The 21,452-nt window shown below is 37.2% G+C and overlaps 1 protein-coding gene across 4 annotated transcripts; it reads right to left on the reverse strand.

Moving 5' to 3' along the window:
- Positions 1–3,217: 3,217 nt before the first annotated feature.
- Positions 3,218–21,227, reverse strand: LOC121297710 (PDZ and LIM domain protein 3-like). 4 transcript variants are annotated; one of them, XM_041224168.1, is made up of 8 exons: positions 21,002–21,227; positions 14,674–14,825; positions 13,722–13,806; positions 6,250–6,317; positions 5,357–5,581; positions 4,734–4,864; positions 4,398–4,509; positions 3,218–4,080 (listed from the first exon to the last, which is right to left on the reverse strand). In XM_041224168.1, the coding sequence occupies exons 1-8, from the start codon at positions 21,092–21,094 to the stop codon at positions 3,891–3,893; spliced, it is 1,056 nt and encodes a 351-aa protein (XP_041080102.1). In that variant the 5' UTR covers positions 21,095–21,227; the 3' UTR covers positions 3,218–3,890. The 4 variants fall into 4 exon arrangements, with proteins under 4 accessions (XP_041080102.1, XP_041080095.1, XP_041080120.1 ...); XM_041224161.1 differs by lacking the exon at positions 6,250–6,317 and adding an exon at positions 6,586–6,773 and having other exon boundaries at positions 21,002–21,225; XM_041224186.1 differs by lacking the exon at positions 5,357–5,581 and having other exon boundaries at positions 21,002–21,226.
- Positions 21,228–21,452: the final 225 nt, after the last annotated feature.

A 21,452-nucleotide genomic window follows, 5' to 3' on the forward strand; every position in this document is an offset into this window, starting at 1 on the left:
ATTTAAACCTTTCTAACATAATACCTTATTTTCAACAAAACATAACATAAACCCAAGTTTGTGATTTTACCTAATACACCAATCCGTGGGAACCCATTTACATCAATTTATTAACTGTAATTTTACTTTTAAACACATTACATTATTTCACAGTTTGTTTACTACCCAGTTGGTTTATGTTGTCTTCACATTTTATTATTTTAGTTTTCTTTGAAACCAGCACTACAACTGTTACCCAGATGGAGTGTGCATTCTTTACAGCCACGGCCTCACAGCTGACCAGTTTTGCTCCGGAATGTAAACTCCATCACAATATATATATATATTTACAAGGACAGTATATCAGGCTTATGTCTGTATGTGATTACGTCGCCTACCAGCCCTGCTGCTGCCTTCCCCCGTGCTCGCTACAATGTTTATTTTTTATGCCTCAAATGTAATACAGCGACTAGTGCTCTCTGTACTCCACTAAATAGACAGATGAGCTCAATGAGACCCTAATTTGTAATGGTTGCTTTTCTGTAGGAGAATCTGCCATGTGGGGTGCGTTAATCATTGATTATTATTTTTCCATTCATGGTTTCTTGGCCTTGTCTTTTGGGGGGGAGGTGGTTCATAGCCACTTCCCGCGGCACTGGGATGAATGTAACTACATGCTTTTTCCAGCCAGCGTTACGCAGATAGCCTTTATGTGGATGAGGCCTGCGGCAAATGTTATTATTCATTCGGGCCCTGAGTGGCCATCAAAGTTTACTAAACCAGCTGCAATTGCAATCAATAAATCTCAACCATGGTGCATGCCCCGTGCTGAATTATCATAATTGCAAATCATTATGCATCTGCAATTATTTGCACTGCGCCTATACTTACATCACCCCCTTAATCTCTATTTATTGTAATTATGCAGAATCCACCAACTTGTAGAAAACAAATGGTAGATCAACAGTTCAACAAGCATAAACTACCATCTCCTTAGGTATTTTATACATTGCCGCTGAGCTGGTAAATCTACACAGTTACTGGCAATTTTATAGATTGACAGATGACACATCAACTGTAACATATGTACAACACATGTAATATAAATTACATTAACTCTTCCTGGCACACATCAACTGTACATATATGTACATACACATGTAATGTTGTAAATTACATATATATATATCTATCATGCGGTTGCATTATATATATAATATATCATCATATATATATATCTAGATATATATATAGTTATAATTATCTAGATATATAATATATATATATTTATGCGTCCTTCTCAATTACATTTATATTTTCCTGACTGCAGATTGGTCTTTGAAACAACAACCCAATAATAATTATTATAATAATTATTATATTAATCTTAATCTAATTCTATCCTAGTAATAATTATATTTCTTGGTAAACATTCTTCTCCCTCTGTAGACCACCTTGCAAACACATTTACGTCTGTATCAGAGGACATAGTCTATATTGAAAACCAAAAAGAGACTCCGATTCGTAAACATTATTTATGATTTGTTTATTCCCTCTTTAAGCGTGTGTGCTTTTATTATGCCAAATACACATTTGTATAGCTACAATAACTGTCTAAGAAAAAGGTACTTTAGCAGTTAAAAAAAAATCTACGGTACTCTTCACTTTGCTTTTACAAATCTTTACCAACGTATTTTCTCGTTTTTTTTTGTAAGAGGATAAAAGCTAGCAGTTGTTGAGTGTCGAGTGTCTTAGAGAGTAGTTGCTCAATTGCTGTTTGACCCTTTTATGCAAAACAAAAGAGTTGCTTTAGAAGATACCTTCTATGCTTCTTTCATCTTCACTGAGTTATTACAGTATCAAACGTTTTGAAAATCCATGATGAGTTTAACAGGCTGCTAGGCTGTTAAATCTAACCTCTGAAAACTGAACAGAGCAGCTGATTCAGTGATTAGATTTATGAAAGCGGTAGGGGCTCAGTTTGTACTAAACTGATAACTGTTTTGAAACTAGAGATCTTTGTAAACAAATGTAACCAAGGGAACCTTTTCATAAATGGAACATGGCGACCTTGAGGTTTTCTCTCTGGGAAAAGTTGGAACAGAGTTGACTTCTTGGCGAGGCAGTTTACAAAAATTCTGGCAAAGAACTAAGATGACAAAGATCTTGTGGCTGCATTGGAGGAGATGAAACACAGCATATTCAACTCAGGTTCAGATCTTTTATAGGTATAACACAACCAATGAGTAGTGATGCACTTCAAACTGTGATAAATACATGATTGCCGATTATACAAGCACAGAAGATAACTGTACTCTTTGTTTAGTTTTCAGCCCTAATTAAAGCTTTGCAAGTCCCTATCTTTCAGGAAAGACTGTAGACCAAAAGCTGTTCGATAATGTATGAAATGCCTTATGATTTCTTTGTTTATGCACAAAACCATATATTTAGCATATATTTAACCCCAACACAATATAATCCTTCTGAGAATACATTTTAAGGGACATCATCACCAGTACAGTAATTGTCTTTGACCAGACAGCCTTCCAGTGACGTTTCTTACTAGATGCCATCTGTGGAGTTGGCAGCAAAAGATCTGTGATAATTTCTCTCTATTATGACAATCAAAGAGAAACCCTGCTGAGTTTGCAAACTGGCAGAATTAATTAAAAAACACAGCTTTCTAATAAAGTGAGTGAAAGGATGGGAACAGGTGCCTGTTGAACCAACTAACAATCATGATGTGAGTCTCATATTTGAAATTAAATTGCTAAATGGTTTAGAGCATCAGCCTGAGGACAAAGGTAATGTAATATTCCCTTCTTGTATTTTAGGAACACAGATTATTCCTATTTAGAATATCAGAATACCGCTATTTGGGATATTCTACTGTTGTTCTGAATAATTCTGGAATACTAAATTCTACAAGATGTTAACAGATTGTATCAAATTAAGGAATACTTTCTACCAAAATTACTGTTTTAGTAATCCATGTTAGGGTTTTGATGAACAAAGGAATACAGAAATAGTTGCAAACGGACACACACACAAAAAAAAAAAATCAATTATATCAATTCTTTATATATATATATATATATATATATATATATATATATATATATATATATATATATATATATATAGTGCAGAACATGTGAATGTTTTCATTACACATTTGAGTTAGGCTACATATGTTTTTGCACGTTACTGCATGTGCATAACACAACATATTATGATATACTATTATAACACAATGCTTTTATTGAAGAAATAAACAGATTTAAGGTAGACATTTTCAGTATTCACACATCCTGCTTACATAAACATTTTGTACATGGAGAAAGAGGAAAATAAGTGGGAAACCATTCTGTGTTGTCAGTGAGTGAAAATACTACAAATACATTATGCACTACATATACAGCTAAGAAGACTACAGGCCTAAACTGTTTCTATTAATTCCATTGCATACTAATTGCATATCTGTTTATCCATTTATGTATAGGTTAATTTATACAGTATAAGATACTTGAAGAAAATACTTATTTCTTTTATGGAGCATTGAAATCACTGTTGTACATTCACTTTCTTTAAGTTTATTGTAGTCTTAGCACTGTTGAAAGCTACAAAATATGTGTTGTCTAGGGTTTGCTTGCTTTTACAGATAATTATGTAGCAGACTGAAATAACATGCATGTGTGTACACTCTGAACAAGATAGGCTTTTAGGTGACCCTTGTATTCTGTAGCAATTACTAACGATTAGTGGAGTATTTTTTGCATTGAACCAAAATGTAACAATGTTTATATAGTGTAATGTACCATGATGCACATTCCTGCTAATGTTAATCTCAATGGATTCAGAAGGCACGGAGTGAAGCTATTTCTGCAGGATACTTCCAGTAAGCAAGATGTTTAGGCTGTAGGGTAAACAGTGACAGCATCATATCCCTCGGGAGGCCTCATCCTAGACCTGGCGTGGGTCTCACAGTACAGCTGTCCCTCCACGAAGAAGTAGCCCTTCTGCTTCAGATTCATGTTACAGTCAGAGCACACAAAGCATTCGGGGTGGCGAAACTTATCACGGGCCTTCACAATGGTCCCGCTGTAAAGAAGAAGAATAGAATGAACACGACATTTGGCACAGTTTTCTGTAGTGGGATTTAAATGTGATAAAATGTAGAAAAATTGCTATTATTCATGAAAGAATCATTCACTTATACTGTATATTTTAATTTAAAGACTAATCTGACAGTATATGAATCGGTAGTTTTATTGGTTATTGATATTTTGATGTCGGAACAAAATTAGTTAGACTGGTTTTGTGGTGCATAGTGTAGCACAAGAATGTTCTAAATACTGGTAACCAGGGTCCCCTGACATTCATCTTGCTTTGTTTTATACAGTGAATGCAATACTCACACAATCCCTTTGCCACATTTGTCGCACAGTGGCAGTTTCTGAACACTTCCGGTGGGTCCACCAACCTTTGTGATGGGAGCTCTCACACTTCTAGTGCCACTGGGACGAGAACCTGCCAGTTGGGATTAAATAGCTAGCGTTAATTGATAATGTATCTTGAACACAGACAACTATTACTGTGGGTTTTTCTCCTAGTGGTCTATTTCAAGGCACATGTAATGTAAACAGTGATGCCACCCAAAATCTTGTACACCTGCTCTGTCACAATGTACACCTTCTTTTAATTTTATTTACTGATGCTTAGCAAACATAACTACAGAGCCAATGAGTGCTCACCAGGATCGTCCTCCACATAATCTTGCAGAGCTCTGAAGGAGCCAGACTGCCGAGGCTCATGGTATTCATCTTGATTCTCCTGAAGCATTTTGTACACGTGTGACTGCTCGATCGATGGCGTTGGTTCAACACTACAGAATAAGTGGCATCATTATTTATTTTTACAGCAATAATTCATAGTGTAACATTTTTGTCTCTGGTGCTCTAGTCCCTAGGGCCTAGTGCTACAGATTTCTTCAAAAATAGTTACATAGTAGTTAAGGATTTTGATTAAAATCTCCAGTTTACTTTTTTTCTGAACTGAATTGTAAAATGCCCGTCCTGTTATGTGCTGTTGCATTCATAAATAATTCTCATGAACTGACATTACAAAGGAAAAGATAAATAGATATTGAACATACTCTTTACATATTGCTTTACAGTATTGTGCTTCAGATCAATGCACAAGCCTTTGGAAATACCTCACCATGTGCTAAACACAACCGTGCACTTCATATTTAAATGAAATGTTATCAGTTGTCAGTAATTCAGTGACGGCAAACATGGTAAAGACTTCCTGCAGAACTCAGACAATAAAGGGACAGGGCAGAAACACATTCCCTGTAGCCTCCAGCTTTGATTACCTGAAAGCAGGTTTTTCAGTTAAAGTGGCAGACGCCTGTCCATATAGAGAGTTCATAATATTGGCATCTGAGTACAATTGTATGGGGGAGTTAAACTGGGCATGTTGAATCCTAACCCCTGGCAGCTCTGCCACCCAGGTCTTTTGAGGAGACCCTTTCATGGTAACCTTTAAATCGCTGGGGGTGATGATGCGAGCAACCGCATGGGGAGGCTTCTTGCATCCACTAATGACCAAGAAAGACAGATACAGCAAGGACACCAGCATAACGACAACGAACAACAAACCAGCACAGACATTAACAGAGATGACAGGGGAAGACATTACACATAAGACAACATTTACAAGGGAAACATTTTAGAAATGATATGTATGGTAGGTACAAATCTTATTAATACATTTTGATTATGCTCTTGAAACAGGATGCCACACACTCAAACCAATAACAGGCTTCATCATACTACTATATGCATACCTCAAACAGACCTTTTTAAAACGCCATGCCCCTTACAAGATATGCTTCCCATAGACATCATATTATATGTGTGGCTAATGTAAATGCTACTGTAAACTACACACACTTTGCAGCTCACCTTATATAAAAAAGTAAAAAATAAATAAAAACAGGTTAGTATACTTTGCAAAGCCATGCTGTCTTATTTAGGTGATAAATGTAAAGATTTAAAAAGATAAAAATAAAAAATGTTATGTATTCAATAAGATTAAATCGTTCCAGTGCACAGTATACACATTACAAACCTGGTTACCAGGTTTAAGTTTATGTTCACCTCATCCTAACTTCTAAACAGGGTTCATGATATAATGCAGGCTATGCTTATAACAGCCATAAAATGCAGATTGCATGCTTGATTGCAAAAACTTAGTGGATGTAACCTGCTTTGGCCTGAGACTACGAATGGTTTTGGTCTGACATTAAACTTGTGCTCGAAGTAGCCTAGGTCCTGTAAAAAAACAAAGAGGTTAGAAAAAGTTACAAATAGGTTAGGAGTGTTAGTCCATGGAAAGGCTTGATCACTCTTTATATTAATGTTCAAACCGCTTATGTTGGTTATGTTCATAGTATTTTTGTTGTTGTTATAGACCTATGTAAAATAAGAGAAAAAGGGTTTTAGATACATGAAACGTAAGCCTCAAGAGCTGGGCTTATGGACATGGATGAACACAGGATGAAGACAACTAGACATGGACAAGTAAAACCCTTAAACTCACCCTTCTGGTTTGTCTTGAATGAGGCCTCGTATCTGTCCATGGAGGGCGTCCTGGATGTTGCCGGAAGAGTACAGGCCTATAGGAGTGTTGTAGGCTGAACTCACTACCTGCCTTTTATCGTCAATGCTGGCTGCAGCTACAAATGGCTGGGCTCTCCTATTATGAGCAGCACCGATTGGTTTAAACTCCTGCACATGGAGCCGAACAAAAACAAACAACGCTACATGCTGCAGTCAAAACAGTAAACAAGGACAATAATACCAATAAAGCTAACTGCATTGGCCACAACATGCTGGCTTCAGCTGAAATCAATGTGTATAGCTACTGAATAGTCAAAAGATTTGCATCACCCCATAAAATTAACACATTCTACTTCATAAAGTGGAATTGAAGCTGCTAAATAATGTTACGTTAACATATCGGATTACATACTGCTTTGTAGTTTTTCACATATCGGTACTTAACGAAAAAATCATAAACATTGAAAAAAGTGACATTTCTAAATCTAACATGAAATACTGTATGGCTGTTATGGCTTCCTGTAGATATTTGCGCTATTGTTTTGTAGTTTTTTTGATTAGATGATGTTAAATAAAATATCTAAATTATGTTCACGCGCACACACCCACACCCACACATGTTGTGGGTGTGTGTGTTGTGTGTGGTGCACACACACACACACACACACACACACACACACACATATATATATATATATATATATATATATATATATATATATATATATATATATATATATATATATATATATATAATGTCTCAATCCTAAAATTCTAGGTTTTGCAAAACCTTTGGCCATAACTATATGCACCTGATATACAATGGGACCTATTCACAAAAGCAGGAATGTGTTTTTTGTAATAGAATTTTGATTAATTACATTGCAGTTCATTAAAAAAAAAAAAAAAAAAAAAAAAAAAAAAAGGAAGTTTAGAAAAACTGTTTTACTTTTTATAAGCAGTTCTTAAAATCATTCCTTGCAAATGTCTTGAATGTTTTGTGATTAGGGCACAGTATTTTAATGTTGCATTAATATTGTACATTGCTATGTTTAATATTAAACACATATAATAGGTTTTACAGGGTATTTTTTAATGTTATCTGTAACATTCTATTGTTTATACACATGTGCAATACATTTAAAAAATGACAGAAAGCAGGTATCATTATATTCTATGTAAAGAAAATGATCAGCACATAAAATATGGGTTTGAGTGCCTGCAGGACTTTAGCATTAACTAGTCACCAAATGGGTTGTTATTATCATGCAGTGGATCTAAGCATTGCAAACGACAAAGTTAATATATGTGTCAGGGCTTTATTCCATTATCACCAGTCAAAACTGGGCAATTTCCATGGAAAAAGAAAAATACACCTCTCACTCTATTTTGGTAGTACTTTCAGTTTGAGTGTGTTTCCATGTAGTATTTTTTTAGCCTGAGGAATTCTCCTTCCAAATGCTAATAACATAATTAATATTAAAATACAGGAGGGTATATTTAAATGTTTGTGTTCCAATTTGGTCTTGCCAACTTACTGGTATCGTTCAGCTTCATTAAATTGGGTTCCCACAAAGTTTTTAGGTTGTGATAAAACACTGGAAGTGCAGGCTGCCTCATTTGGCCATGAACCCCCCCATGCTTCTTTACCAGCCAGTGGTACAACTACAGCTGAGCAGTGTAGTGCTACTCAGACTGACAACATAATAAAAGAAAAGAAAATCCAAAGCACACTTTTGGCTGTGTGCACAGCGGACTAGGTGCAGTCTCTGGTTTCTTCTTTGGTTCTCTTTAGTCTCGCTTCTTGATGGCTCTCCTTGGCTGTTTCTCTCCAATCTTTCTCTCTGTTCTTCAGCTGTTCTTCTTTCGTCTCAACCTACCAGCTCTCTGAGCAACCCGCTACTTATGCCCCTGGCCAGGCCACAAGGCCCCTGTGCATCATCCACCAATCCTAAGCGTGCACGGCTTCCCGCTCTCAATTCCTTGATTGTTGCAACATCTTATCTCCTGATTTGTGACAACAATGTTGCAACCCGCAAAGGAGCTTCTGGTTGGTGGCGATTCTCCTGTCTCAGATGTCCCTGAACACCTGCCACAGTTGAACCTTTGACTCTGGGTCAGCTGTGGGTCCTGAACGCGGTTATAGAGGACCCAGGGTTGTTACATAGCTTCCCCTTAAAGTCCCTCATCCCTGAGGGGACGGACAAAGTCCCAAAAATGACGTGGTGGTCTGCATTGGCGTCAGGGTCTTGATTGCAGGATTGTTAGGTAAGAAGGAGGCAGGTGCTGTCGTGCCAGGCTGCACAGGGTCATGTCCTCGGTAGGGAGCAAGCCGATCCTGGTGGAGTACCAAGTCCTGGCAAGGTCCTAGCTAGTGGCTGTCCAGCTTAGGGACGCAGCTCCATCTCCGTTGGGGGCTGTATGCCCAGACCAGCTCCCCCGCTGTGAAGTGCCTCCCTCGTGCCCTGGTGTCATAGTTTCTCTTCTGCTGGCAGCCCGCAGCCTGCTTCTGGTTCCTGGTGAAGCAGTGGGCCAACTCCAGGCAGTCCTGCAGCAGCCTGGCATACTCCAGTCCGGGTGGTTCAGCAGAAGGGTGCGGAGTGGCAGGCCAGGACAAAGGGCCGGTGGGAGTCCCAGTCACATTGGTGAGTGGTGGTGGTGATGTCCAGCTGGACCGCGTGCTGTTAAATCGCCAAGTCATCACTCTGCGGTCGTCCACATCTTGCAGATGCCCAGCCGTTAGCACGAGAGAGAGAGGGCTACTAGAATGTATTGGTCCTCTTTATCTGAGCTGCCAGGCTTCTACCAGGATCTGCTAAAGACCTGGAGCATGATATCTGTGAACCAAGACTCATGTGCAGGTGTTGGAATCCCCCACAATGTGAAGGCAAATAGTCTCAACCAGAGTGACCTGTCTGGGATCTCCTGGATCACTTTGCATGGCTGGCTCCCGAGATGCTCACTGCCAGACTTTTGATGGCGAGTCCGGCACAGAGCCGTTGTGTCAGGGGACTTCTGCTCACTTTACTGACTTGGATGTAGCATGCCCTTTCTGCGGTCAGTCTGAATCAGTATTCCATCTTTATTTTCTCTGTGCCACACTGCAGCTGTTCGTCTTCCTCCTGAAGAACCTCTTGCTGCAGTTCTGGCTGCATTTCTCCCCCACCCTCCTTATTTTTGGGCACTCTGTTCATGGCTCCACCAAGGTGAGAGACCACCTGGTGAATCTGCTCCTGGCTCTTGGTAAACTGGCCATTTTCAAGACCAGGAAGAGTAAGATTTCCGGGGAGGGTCTCTTTGACTGGAGAGCCATGTTCAAAGCCCTCGATGGCCCCGGGTTATTTTAGAGCACTCTCATGTGGAGTCTGCTGGTTATACGATGGCCGTCGTAGACCAGTAGGCTCTAAATGCAGTGCTCTGTTCCGTCCTTTTTGTTGCACTTTTGCAAGTAATTTAGTCCTTTTTCTGTTTTTTTCTTTAAAATCTGTTAGATGGCCATCCTTGTTAGCATCCTCTTGTTGAGGATGCTAAGTTGATTTTTTTTCTCCAGCCATCACTTGATGGCTGCAGTAGTTTAAAATGGTCATTAAAATAGGACTACTGCTACTTCATCGGGAATAGTAGACTTTCTGCAACTGCATTATGTCTTGCAGCAAGCTAATCTTAAGCCTGTCTGTTTGGTTTTTCTTTTTCATGTTTTTGTTCTTCTAAAACAAATCTTCCTCAATTAATTAGGTTTAAGAGATGTAAACCTAAGAAATTAGGTTTAATTCAACAGACTGGTGGTAGCCCGCAGCCATAGTAAAGTCATTGGCAATGAAGTCACAGCTATGCTAATTTAATACATAGGGGTACAAATGTGACTTTTGTCCTTGGTAAGTACCCATGAAAGATGCTACTTTAGGCTAGTGTACACTGTATTGCATCTTATAGCAAAGGGACAGAAAAGTGTAAGCTTAAAGCAATCGGCTATCCGATTACCAAACACAAAGATAACAAAAGTGTAAAAGAATGAACAAAATTATCTGTGCTTTGCAAAGGGCTTTATTATTTATTTATTCGTATTGCAAAGTGCTGCATTTTTAAAATTTGTAGTAGCTTCAGTGTTTCTTTTAAAACGTTGCTTATAAAATAACCAAACTACACTGAACAGAAATATAAACGCAACATGTAAAGTGTTGGTCCCATGTTTCATGAGCTGAAATAAAAGATCCCAGAAATTTTCCATACGCACAAAAAGCTTATTTCTCTCAAATTTTGTGCACAAATTTGTTTACATCCTGTTAGTGAGCATTTCTCCTTTGCCAAGATAATCCATCCACCTGACAGGTGTGGCATATCAAGAAGCTGAAACAGGTGCACATTGTGCTGGGGACAATAAAAGGCCACTCTAAAATGTGCAGTTTTGTCACACAACACAATGCCACAGATGTCTTGAAGGAGCATGCAATTGGCATGCTGACTGCATGAATGTCCACCAGAGCTGTTGCCAGGGAATTGAATGTTCATTTCTCTACCATAAGCCGCCTCAAACATCGTTTTAGAGAATTTGGCAGTACGTCCAACTGGCCTCACAACCGCAGACCACGTGTAACCACACCAGCCCAGGACCTCCACATCCGGCTTCTTCACTTACGGGATCGTCTGAGACCAGCCACTCAGACAGCTGATGAAACAGTAGGTTTGCACAATCGAAGAATTTCTGCACAAACTGTCAGAAACCGTCTCAGGGAAGCTAATTTGCGTGCTTGTCATCCTCACCAGGGTCTTGAACTGACTGCAGTTCGGTGTCATAACTGACTTCAGTGGGCAAATACTCACCTTCGATGGCCACTGGCCTGCTGGAGAAGTGTGCTCTTCATGGATGAATCCCAGTTTCAACTGTACCAGGCAGATGGCAGACAGCGTGTATGGCGTTGTGTGGGCGAGCGGTTTGCTGATGTCAACGTTGTGAACAGAGTGCCCCATGGTGGCGGTGGGGTTATGGTATGGGCAGGCATAAGCTACGGACAACGAACACAATTGCATTTTATCGATGGCAATTTGAATGCAAAGAGATACTGTGACGAGATCCTGAGGCCCATTGTCATGCCATTCATCCGCCGCCATCACCTCATGTTTCAGCATGATAATGCACAGCCCCATGTCGCATCGCATCGCAAGGATCTGTACACAATTCCTGGAAGCTGAAAACTTCTTCCATGGCCTGCATACTCACCAGACATGTCACCCATTGAGCATGTTTGGGATACTCTGGATCAACGTGTACGACAACGTGTTCCAGTTCCCGCCAATATCCAGCAACTTTGCACAGCTATTGAAGAGGAGTGGAACAACATTCTACATTCAACAGCCTGATCAACTCTATGCAAAGAAGATGTGTCGCGCTGCATGAGGCAAATGGTGGTCACAGCAGATACTGACTGGTTTTCTGATCCACGCCCTTACCTTTTTTTTTAAGGTATCTGTGACCAACAGATGCATATCTGTATTCCCAGTCATGTGAAATCCATAGGTTAGGGCCTAATGAATTTATTTCAATTGACTGATTTCCTTATATTAACTGTAACTCAGTAAAATCTTTGAAATTGTTGCATGCTGTGTTTATATTTTTGTACAGTGTATGAAGCACTATCATTGGCAATAATTAGAAACGTTACATAAATGGTGTCACGTGAAAAAAAAAATACTGAATGAAGAGGTCTCTAAACCCCTCCTACTGTACGCTTATGTTTTCCTATTTGGTCAAAGAACCTTGCCATAACTCCTTCCAGCAGCTCTCAGACAATAAAGGATTGCTTGGTGGTACGGCCTTTACATATAGTAAAACGTTGCACAAGGTTATGTCAGGAACTGGATTTTCAGTGCTGAGGTCTTGTAAGCATAATGTATGACTTCCAGAAATGTTTCCATGCAAACAAAACTTTTTGGTCAATTTTTGGTCAATTGTACGGCTTTTTAGAGTGAGAAGATGATTTACCCACCCCTTAAAGTCATACGCTACCTATAGAACAGTGGAACTCAACTCTGGCCCTTGAGATGCAATTCAGTCCAGGTTTTTACTCCAAGTAGGTTCTAATGTAGTTAATTGAAGTTGCTAATAGGCAATTAACTAATTTATTCCTGGCTGGAATAAAGACCAGGACTGGAATTAATCTCGAGGGGCACAGTTGAGTACCACTGCTACAGAGCATGGGATGTGCATGGTATGTGTGTGCTGCATCACATAAATAATCATTGTGGTGAGATTGACAACTTTCTAAGCTGCATGGAAACCCAGGCGCTGTCTAATCAATAAGGATAACATTACGCTTGCACTATCTTGCACTAAACTAGCTTTTCCCATGCTTATATTCACGCTTTCACTCTGCTTTTCTGTATCTATGCTTTTATCATGGTGATCCTCAGTAAACTTTTATAATAGATTCAGAAAATGCAGACTATGTTATCCTGTCTTTTACCCAGATACACAGAACAAGTTATTGCACATTTCCAAGACAAAACATTAATAGGAAAACACACTGGAAAAACAAAGTCCAGCTCTTGGGTTCAAACCAATTAAGCATATGGGATTTGAGAAGGATTCTGTTGTTTTATTGTATGTTTGTAAGTGTTCAGTGGCTACCTTTAATCAACTTGAGAGTGTATTTCTTTGCTGTGCCAGGCCTGTGAGCAAAGCGAATCATGCCTGTTATACAAAAAGTGCAAGATAAAGTATACTCTCAAATTGATCAGAGGTAGCCACGAACACATATAAACAGAGTATAAATCATTCAATCAAAATTTAAAAAAAAAAAATGATATTAATGTATTTAATCTATAGATTCTGTTGTGGTTTAAACACATTTTTTTTTTTAAATTAAATTCTGAATGTGAGATCTACACTCTTAGTGACATTATAAGTAAAGATGCTTTTAATAGGTTCCAATGGAGAAGCAACTTATAATAAAATAATGAAGAGCATTGTAGGGTTGGTCAACAAAGGGTTCCCAAAACTGGCTGACTATACCCATGATATATCATATGTTTATTTGTATGTCACTATATCAAGCCCAGTGCTGTACATTTAAGAAATATGAAAATACACAGTTAAACTCAATGTTCCATGGTACATACTTGCTGTTCAGCTTCCAAATTGATTTTAAAAGGATGGGCTTTACCACCTTCTGTCACTTGAGGAGACCAAAGCTTGGTTTCTGGTCTGAAATAAGATCAGTAAATGTCATTACTAATGTAAAATTGCTGAACTACCATCTTATGTACTGTAGCTTACTGTAGCATAGAATATGGCTTGTAAACAGTTTTGGTTCCAGAGATCATGTTTTGAAATAAAAATACATGTTTGCTATAACACGTGTTTCTTTACCAACTGCACATTTGAGACCTATATACTGTAAGAAGTTGAGCATGCAGGAAACATTTTATGGAGCTATATTATTAGCTGCAATGTCTATAAGAAAGTCTCTGTTCAGCAGGGAGGTGCACCCATAATGATATTTTTTATACTGCCTTCATCAATGTCTATGTGTGCAGAAACAATAATAAACACATATAGAGGTAATGGGATAATTAACAGATACAAATTAAATATTTCACAGATTCAGAAGGAACAAAGTTTCCTTTCATAAAGTGCTCTGCTCACGGTAATTTTTATTTTTTTTTGTAATTTTGAAAAGATGCTTACACTTGTGTGTGTTCTTTTCTGAAATCAAAACCGTCTCTCTTGAACGTAAAGCCTGTTTTATTATTAGCCGTTATAAAGCAGGTTGAGGAGACATGCTATGCAAAGGTATCTGTTAGTTAAAGTAGAGTTGTCAAGCGTATAACATTATTTACAATAACCCTTCCTATGTTGCTAAAAATTTGTGGAGGTACCCATCTTCTATAATGTCTGTAGAGGACATTTCTATCTACTAAGTCAAGCTTTAATATTTTTAGAAAGTCTGTCTGATATGAATAAAATCCAATTTGATATTCATTAAACTGCTTGGCTATGGCTATTTTACAAATATTGTTGAATAGCCTTTAAACCTGTAGAGTTATGGCACCAATGCTTTTATGTTCTTACCTCTTGATCTTCAGATTCAGCTGATTTGTGGAATCCTTAATCATATTCTGAGCTTCGCAATGAGTCATGCTTTCTGTTGTTACACCATCAATGGAAAGAATGATGTCACCAGGGCAAAGGTTGGCTAGTGATGCCTTGCTTCCTGGAGTAATCTAAACCAAAAGAGAGAGAAAAATCAATGAAAAAAAATGTACTAAATGAACATGTGTTCTGATTTTTATCACTTCTTTTGAGTTCCCAAATTTAAAAATTGACATTACCATACAAGGGAATGTGTTTTCAGTATAGTGAAGTCTTCATTGCTTTAACACGATTCCTACCAACTGTTGGTTACAGAAATTATGTAAATAAAAGAGTACATTTTCTGTTTAAATTAACTTCCTTTGGATTTCGAAACATAATAATTAAAAATAGCTATAATAATGTACATTTCAAATATTGGTACAGTACTTAATTATGTCTAACACTATGACCTATAACTGTTTGGCTCCAATAAGTGTTCGTATGAATGGATATCTACTTGTGCCAATGTTTTCAATTCAATGAAGTACACATTCAATGATATAATATTCATTTTGAAAATGGTTGCAGAAAGGGTAATTTTATCTTTATTTTATATTTCACATGTAACAAAAGAACTGACTGGCACTTAGTCACCATGGTTACTGAAAATATATATTAATTAAAGAGCCAGTCGATTCTAAAGCAATAGATACAACTAGAAACAACAACTTTAGGTAAAGATGCTGCTGTGCTCTGATCCCAACACAGGCCTGCAGGATAGATAACAGATGCTCTCTGCAATACGAATAGCAAAGTAATATTTATATGTAGAAAATTGGAAGCAGACAGACCAGAGGAGATAATCTAAGTCTAGGTTTCTTGCATGGGAATCACATACAGATTAGGGTTAACATGATCACTTTAAACACAATAAAACAAACAAACAAACATCTATACTGTTTCTAAGGTATGCTCTTTGTTAACTTTCTACTATGGTCCAGCTTGAATACTGTGTTACAAAATGGTTGTGAGGTAAGGACTACAGGGACTCATTGCACTAGTTTACTGAGTGGTTTGTCTCATGTAAATTGACAATGCACATGCATGTAGGCAGGGAAACTCGTGAAAATGCCCCAAAAAAGCAGTCTCATTTTCATACGAGATTTCACATGGAAACATGAGTTCTAGTAAAAATGTTAATTAGCTTGATCAAGTGCCTTACCTAAAGCCACTATAAAAGCCACATGGGAATACATAAATTACCATGGTCCAAAGATGGCAGCAGGAAAGTACATTTTTTGTTTGCAGTATTTCCCTTATCAGATTGATATTGCAGAGAACTCCACTTTTTTCTCCCACTTTCCAAAAACATTGCATAATGCTAATCATCCCATGGATCTAAATGTGTTTGTAAAGTATCCTGCAGATTGTATTTACTAAGTTTCTGTTTAAAACTATTACTAAAAATGTTTGATATACTGCATCATGAACTTGTGAATTCAGGTGGTTACAGCTACTGTACAGTACTTCAGAATATACTTCCAAAACTGTCAAAATGACTTTATTGTAAAGTACTATGTTTAAATGTGTATAACTGTACTCCCATGAAATTTCTCCTAGTTATGTCTGAGCAAAACCTGTCTCCACTTACGCCATGATGAAGAGACTAAGATGTTAATATCCATAATAAGGGAAGAGGATATCATTCGAAAATTGTTTAACCCACTCTCAAAATAAAATGTGATGTGGAATTTTTGCAACTTATTTCTTGGGAATCAACATTACTACTCAATAGTCCAATACTTTCATACTTTACAGAAGCAGTCATACAACTACAGCACAAATGAGGATGCTATATTGGTATAAAGAGATACAAAATAAGCTAATGAAAAAAAAATTGATACAAAATAAAAGTACACCGTCGGGTTACAAAAATAAAGATAGCAGTTCGTCTCTAATAGCAGGACCATCGCTATTCCTCCGCTTCGCTCATTGTCAGCAGCCACTGATGCCTGAACACCTCCTTACAGTCGTGGCACAGATTGTGCAGGATACAGCAGGCAGTAATAATTTGAGGATCAAACTCATGGTTCACCTCAGTACGCTTCAGTAGCATCCACCACCACCACAAACTCTGTGTATTTTAGAAAGTCCCTCATTCATATACTCCACCATCTTGTCCATTTCTATTTTTGTTGTTTGGGAATTGACAGCAATGGCAAGTTGCCCACATGATATTGATGACATTACAACATTATCTCCACAGGGAATGCGTGTCTCCTTGGAGAAACATGGAAAAACATTTAAAACGTACATAGAAACATGAAATGAAAATGGATTTCTGCAGAGAGCGCTCTATGGATGTTATGCACAGGAATTTGTAGAGATGCACAAATATTCCATGTAAAAAAAATTGAAGACATGAAATTCCATCTAAGTTCCTTGGACACTGGAGAATTCAGATACAGGGCATGTAAGTAATGTATAAATCCAGTCACACCAAATACATTTTTTTTCTTAAATATTGGGCTAGTATATGTGCTTGGTGACTTTTTTTTTTTACTATATGGTGTAACCTCCTGGAATTCAGGGAGGGTGATGCAATCCTATATATCAGAGAATCAATTAGGCAGGTTCATTTGATATCATGAACATTATTTTAGTATTGTACAATACAACCAGAAAACATTTTGACATAAAAAACAAAATAAGTGAAGGCATGCATTGCAATTCAAAAGTGAAGGAATGTGAATGCATGTCAGTTTTAATTTGTCATTATAGAGAACAGATTGGATATTATCTCAATAAAGATAGAAGCTGAGCAGTGTGACCTTCACAGTCTTCACGTCAGGGCAGTAAATCACTATCAAACTTTTAAAATTAAACACATGAGTCACCAGTAAGCACAGAGCCTGAATTAAGTCTGGAAGAGCTAAACATGCTTTGGTTCAGGGCTCTGTTTTAAGATCCTGCCAGTAAGAAGATATGTGACCTTATAAAATAGAAACCTCTAACTGTTAGTTCAACATGAACTGGAGTGTTTAGTATTACTATTCACTGAACATGATGTAATATTGTGTAGTATTGCATTTAAATGTCATTATTGTTATTTTATGTAGCCAAATGAGCTCCTAAAAACTCTTCATCAGAAGGGCGCCAGTGAAAGGCAGTGACAGATTTATACAGTTACTATACCATTTTTAATGACAAACAAACATTTCTCTCCCTTTCCCAGGGGACCAAAATTATATAACGCCAGAAGATGTTTACAGGCAGGTAAACAATCTGACAAGTATGTCTAATTAATGAGCAAGGCCAGGATAAACACTTATTTAATTTTTTTGTTTAAAATGGAAATAAATTATACTGTCAGTGTACTGCGTCACTGTGGCAGTGTGGATTTTGTGTTATGTGTTGCGTGTGGTGTGTTAATGTTGGTTTATCTGTCTGTGTACTCCTTTCTGGCCTGACGTCACCCCTACAGCCAGCTTGTTCACATTCATCTAAATAATAAATAATATCTTCATGGATTAGACTAAGAGGGAGTTTTAAATGCCGTTTTGTGTGGTAATGCTGCTATTATTGGATCATTAAGGATGTTTTCACCAGAGTGCGGTGTCATACTACAGCTGGGGAGACTCAGTTCTCATTGAATGTTTGTTGATCTAATTGCTGAGGCATTTCGTCTCCCTTCGAGCAGGGTTCTGGACCTGACATCACTCTCTGTTACACTCTACACCCAACATTACCCTCCATTCCCATTCCTCTTGCACGGTCATTCCCGAAGCATTCATCTATCTTTGCAGCTGCTTCTCTCCTCACTATACTGATGATTAAGGCTGCTGCTACTTCCTATACCTACGTCGTATATTAATTTGAATGAAATTGTCTGCAATTAGACCATGGTATTTACAGCAAGGGAACTGATTAGGTATATAGCATTTGATAAAACAAAAGAAATGCAGCAACATGTTTTCATTATATCGCACTGAAAAGAGAGCTGACTTTAGAGGTTGAATATGGTAATAAGAGGTAAGAAAATAGCATTGTTTATTTCAGCTTTAATACTTAGCTCTAAACAATTATTCTAATGGTAACAATTTAAAACAATGCAAATTAACATGACTTCAAATTACATTTCATGTAAATCTCACCTGCTCATTTTTAATAATGAACTCCCACCAAGTCAATCAGAACCATTTTTTTTTTCAAAGGAGTAAGCAAAGTTCAATCCTAAAAAAATATCTTAAAATTATTAACAATATGAATGTCCTGATTTATAATAATTTAACAGTAACTATATACATTTTATGAACCTGTGCCTTATTGTGTCATTTTTTTTGTGTGTGCTTTGGTTGACAGAATCACCCACAAAACATTTTCTCAGTATAGCTCTAGATACAGAAAATCACATTTTGGCCAGTTGATACTAACGTTTCTTCAAAAATCAAATCAAATCATGGATTAAAAGTTCAGTACCTTGTTGGGAGTTGTGCTAAGCCATATTCTGTTTACTTTCAGTTTTTATAAACACATGTATTCATAAGACAGAAAAAATACATTGTTTAATAAACTTGTCATATTTTACACACTTCACCCTATTAACAGAGAACAGAATGAATCTGCTGACTACAAATTTCTGAAAAAAAAAAAAAAAAAACTAAAATATATCTGTATATAAAACACAGCCAAAACATGAAACAAACTGAGCTTGTGCTGCAAAATGCATGTCCTGTGACACACTGAGTATTTTCTTTTAGACATTTAGACACAATCTGGGCATTGGAACCAAAGCTAGGATAACTTTAGACCTTTAACTTGATTCTATTAAAACAGCATACTGTGCAAATATGTCCTAGTTGGCTGTCTTCACAGTAACTGAATTCACATAAAATAAAAAAGGAGGTTTTGAGACATAACTAGTTTCTTGTTGGTATAACTTGAATATAACTGCTGCTTAATGCTTTATACAGTGTTAAAACCTTTAGCATTTAAAGCTACAATATATTAATTAACCAATGATTCATAAACAGGTTTGTATCAGTTGTACCAGAATGATATGTTTTACATTTCATGACTGCCACTTGACACATGGGTTTTGTGTCACATAACTGTGTTAATACTGCAAATGCATCAGTTTAAAATCATAGAAAAAGTACAGGTGCAAGGTAAATTGGAAAGATCAAAGAGCCTATTAGAAATGTCCTCACTACTAATAACAAACTACTTCATTGATCTTCTTGACTGCTCATTGAAAGGATTCTCATTTTAAACTGAAATATGAAGGCAAGCTTTTATAGTAATACTAAACAAAAAGCAACAATGGTTTATTGATACATTTGTTAATTTTGATTTAAAAAAGGATGATTAACTTATCATCATATTATATATGTAAACTGTGGCGATAATATAACTATTTAATTTTGGTGGCTCTTTCACTAAATGCATGAGGAGTTTTTTTTTTTAAGTTCAGTGCAGCCAGCTCACATATTTAATGTAACCGTTGTGACAGAAATATTGACATATGCTCTACCTTTTTTGGTATCACTGCTCTTGGCACATAATTATGTCACCCTTTGGCAATATATTTGCTTCAACATTTTGCTTCATTTAGTGTTGTCTTTCAGTGTTTGGTCTGGCTAATGACAGGAAAGCGTTAGGAGATGACATCTGCTCTTGAAACAGGTGTGATGATCCTTGCAGTGTTTTGTTTCAAATGGATTAGCAAACATTACACATTAAGTTCCTATGAGCACATCTAACCTGATTAGAGTCTTAATAAATGCCTATAATTAGTATATGTTTGCATATCAGTAATTTAATTGAATCATAATATACATACAATTATGTATCATGTTAAACAGCCCAGTATGTGCATATATATATATATATATATATATATATATATATATATATATATATATATATATATATATATATATATATATATATATACACACACATAATAACAGATTGTGGATACAAGTTTTTGGTCACAGAGAGGTAGGTTGTGTCTGATGACATTACAGACCACGAGAACGATGCTAAGCAAAACGGTTATCTGCAAGAAAGCATGCCCAGATGGTCAACCTGATTGCAAACCATCTGGGCTGTGAAAACAGTTGCTTATGGCTGAGAAGATATACTGGAGATCTTAATTTGCATTGTTTTTCTTTATTTTCTCAAAGAAACACAGCAAATGACCATAACAGATTTTGCTGTATTTCTGACATAATCTGCCATCTCCGAAATACACCCAGGATAGATATTTTCAATATCTTCACATAATAAACACTTTTCTAAACATTCATTTAAAATTACTCACCCTTGATATAGTCAATGGCTGATTAAAATCATTTCCACCAGTCAGTCTGAATCCCCAAGGGGCTGGACCTTGCAAAGTTACATTCTGTGGCATTATTGCTTACTTATTTTCTATACTTCTGTGCTAGGTAACAGAAATAATTATTTATAGCTGCACTGCCCTCCCAAAAGGAACAATTGCTCCTCCAAAGCTGTGCTTCAGTAGCTCATGTCTCGGATCCTTTTAAGATCCTTCTTCGGGTGTTGGGAGTGGCCCCGCCTCCTGGATGAGGTCATTTGGCAGACAGCGACAGCTCCTCAGAAAGCATGAGCTGAGCTCTGTCTCTCAGGCCTCCGCTGGACTCTTCTCAACAGCCTTGCAGACACCTGTGCACAGCTAGATATCAAATGAGATCAAAGGTGCTGACCTGAAGAACATGGCTTGCCTACGAAATAAGCATACAGGTAAAATA

The sequence above is a fragment of the Polyodon spathula genome, chromosome 2 (genome assembly GCF_017654505.1).
Source record: "Polyodon spathula isolate WHYD16114869_AA chromosome 2, ASM1765450v1, whole genome shotgun sequence".
Classification (NCBI taxonomy): Eukaryota; Metazoa; Chordata; class Actinopteri; order Acipenseriformes; family Polyodontidae; genus Polyodon; species Polyodon spathula.

What these genes read in the sequence shown, in the direction of transcription:
- LOC121297710 (XM_041224161.1), bottom strand. Translation starts at nt 21,094, where the DNA reads ATGCCACAGAATGTAACTTTGCAAGGTCCAGCCCCTTGGGGATTCAGA. An exon ending in AGCCATTGACTATATCAAGG is followed by an intron (nt 14,826 to 21,001) that starts GTGAGTAATTTT and finishes CTTTTGGTTTAG; the next exon opens with ATTACTCCAGGAAGCAAGGC. An exon ending in CTGAATCTGAAGATCAAGAG is followed by an intron (nt 13,807 to 14,673) that starts GTAAGAACATAA and finishes ATCTTATTTCAG; the next exon opens with ACCAGAAACCAAGCTTTGGT.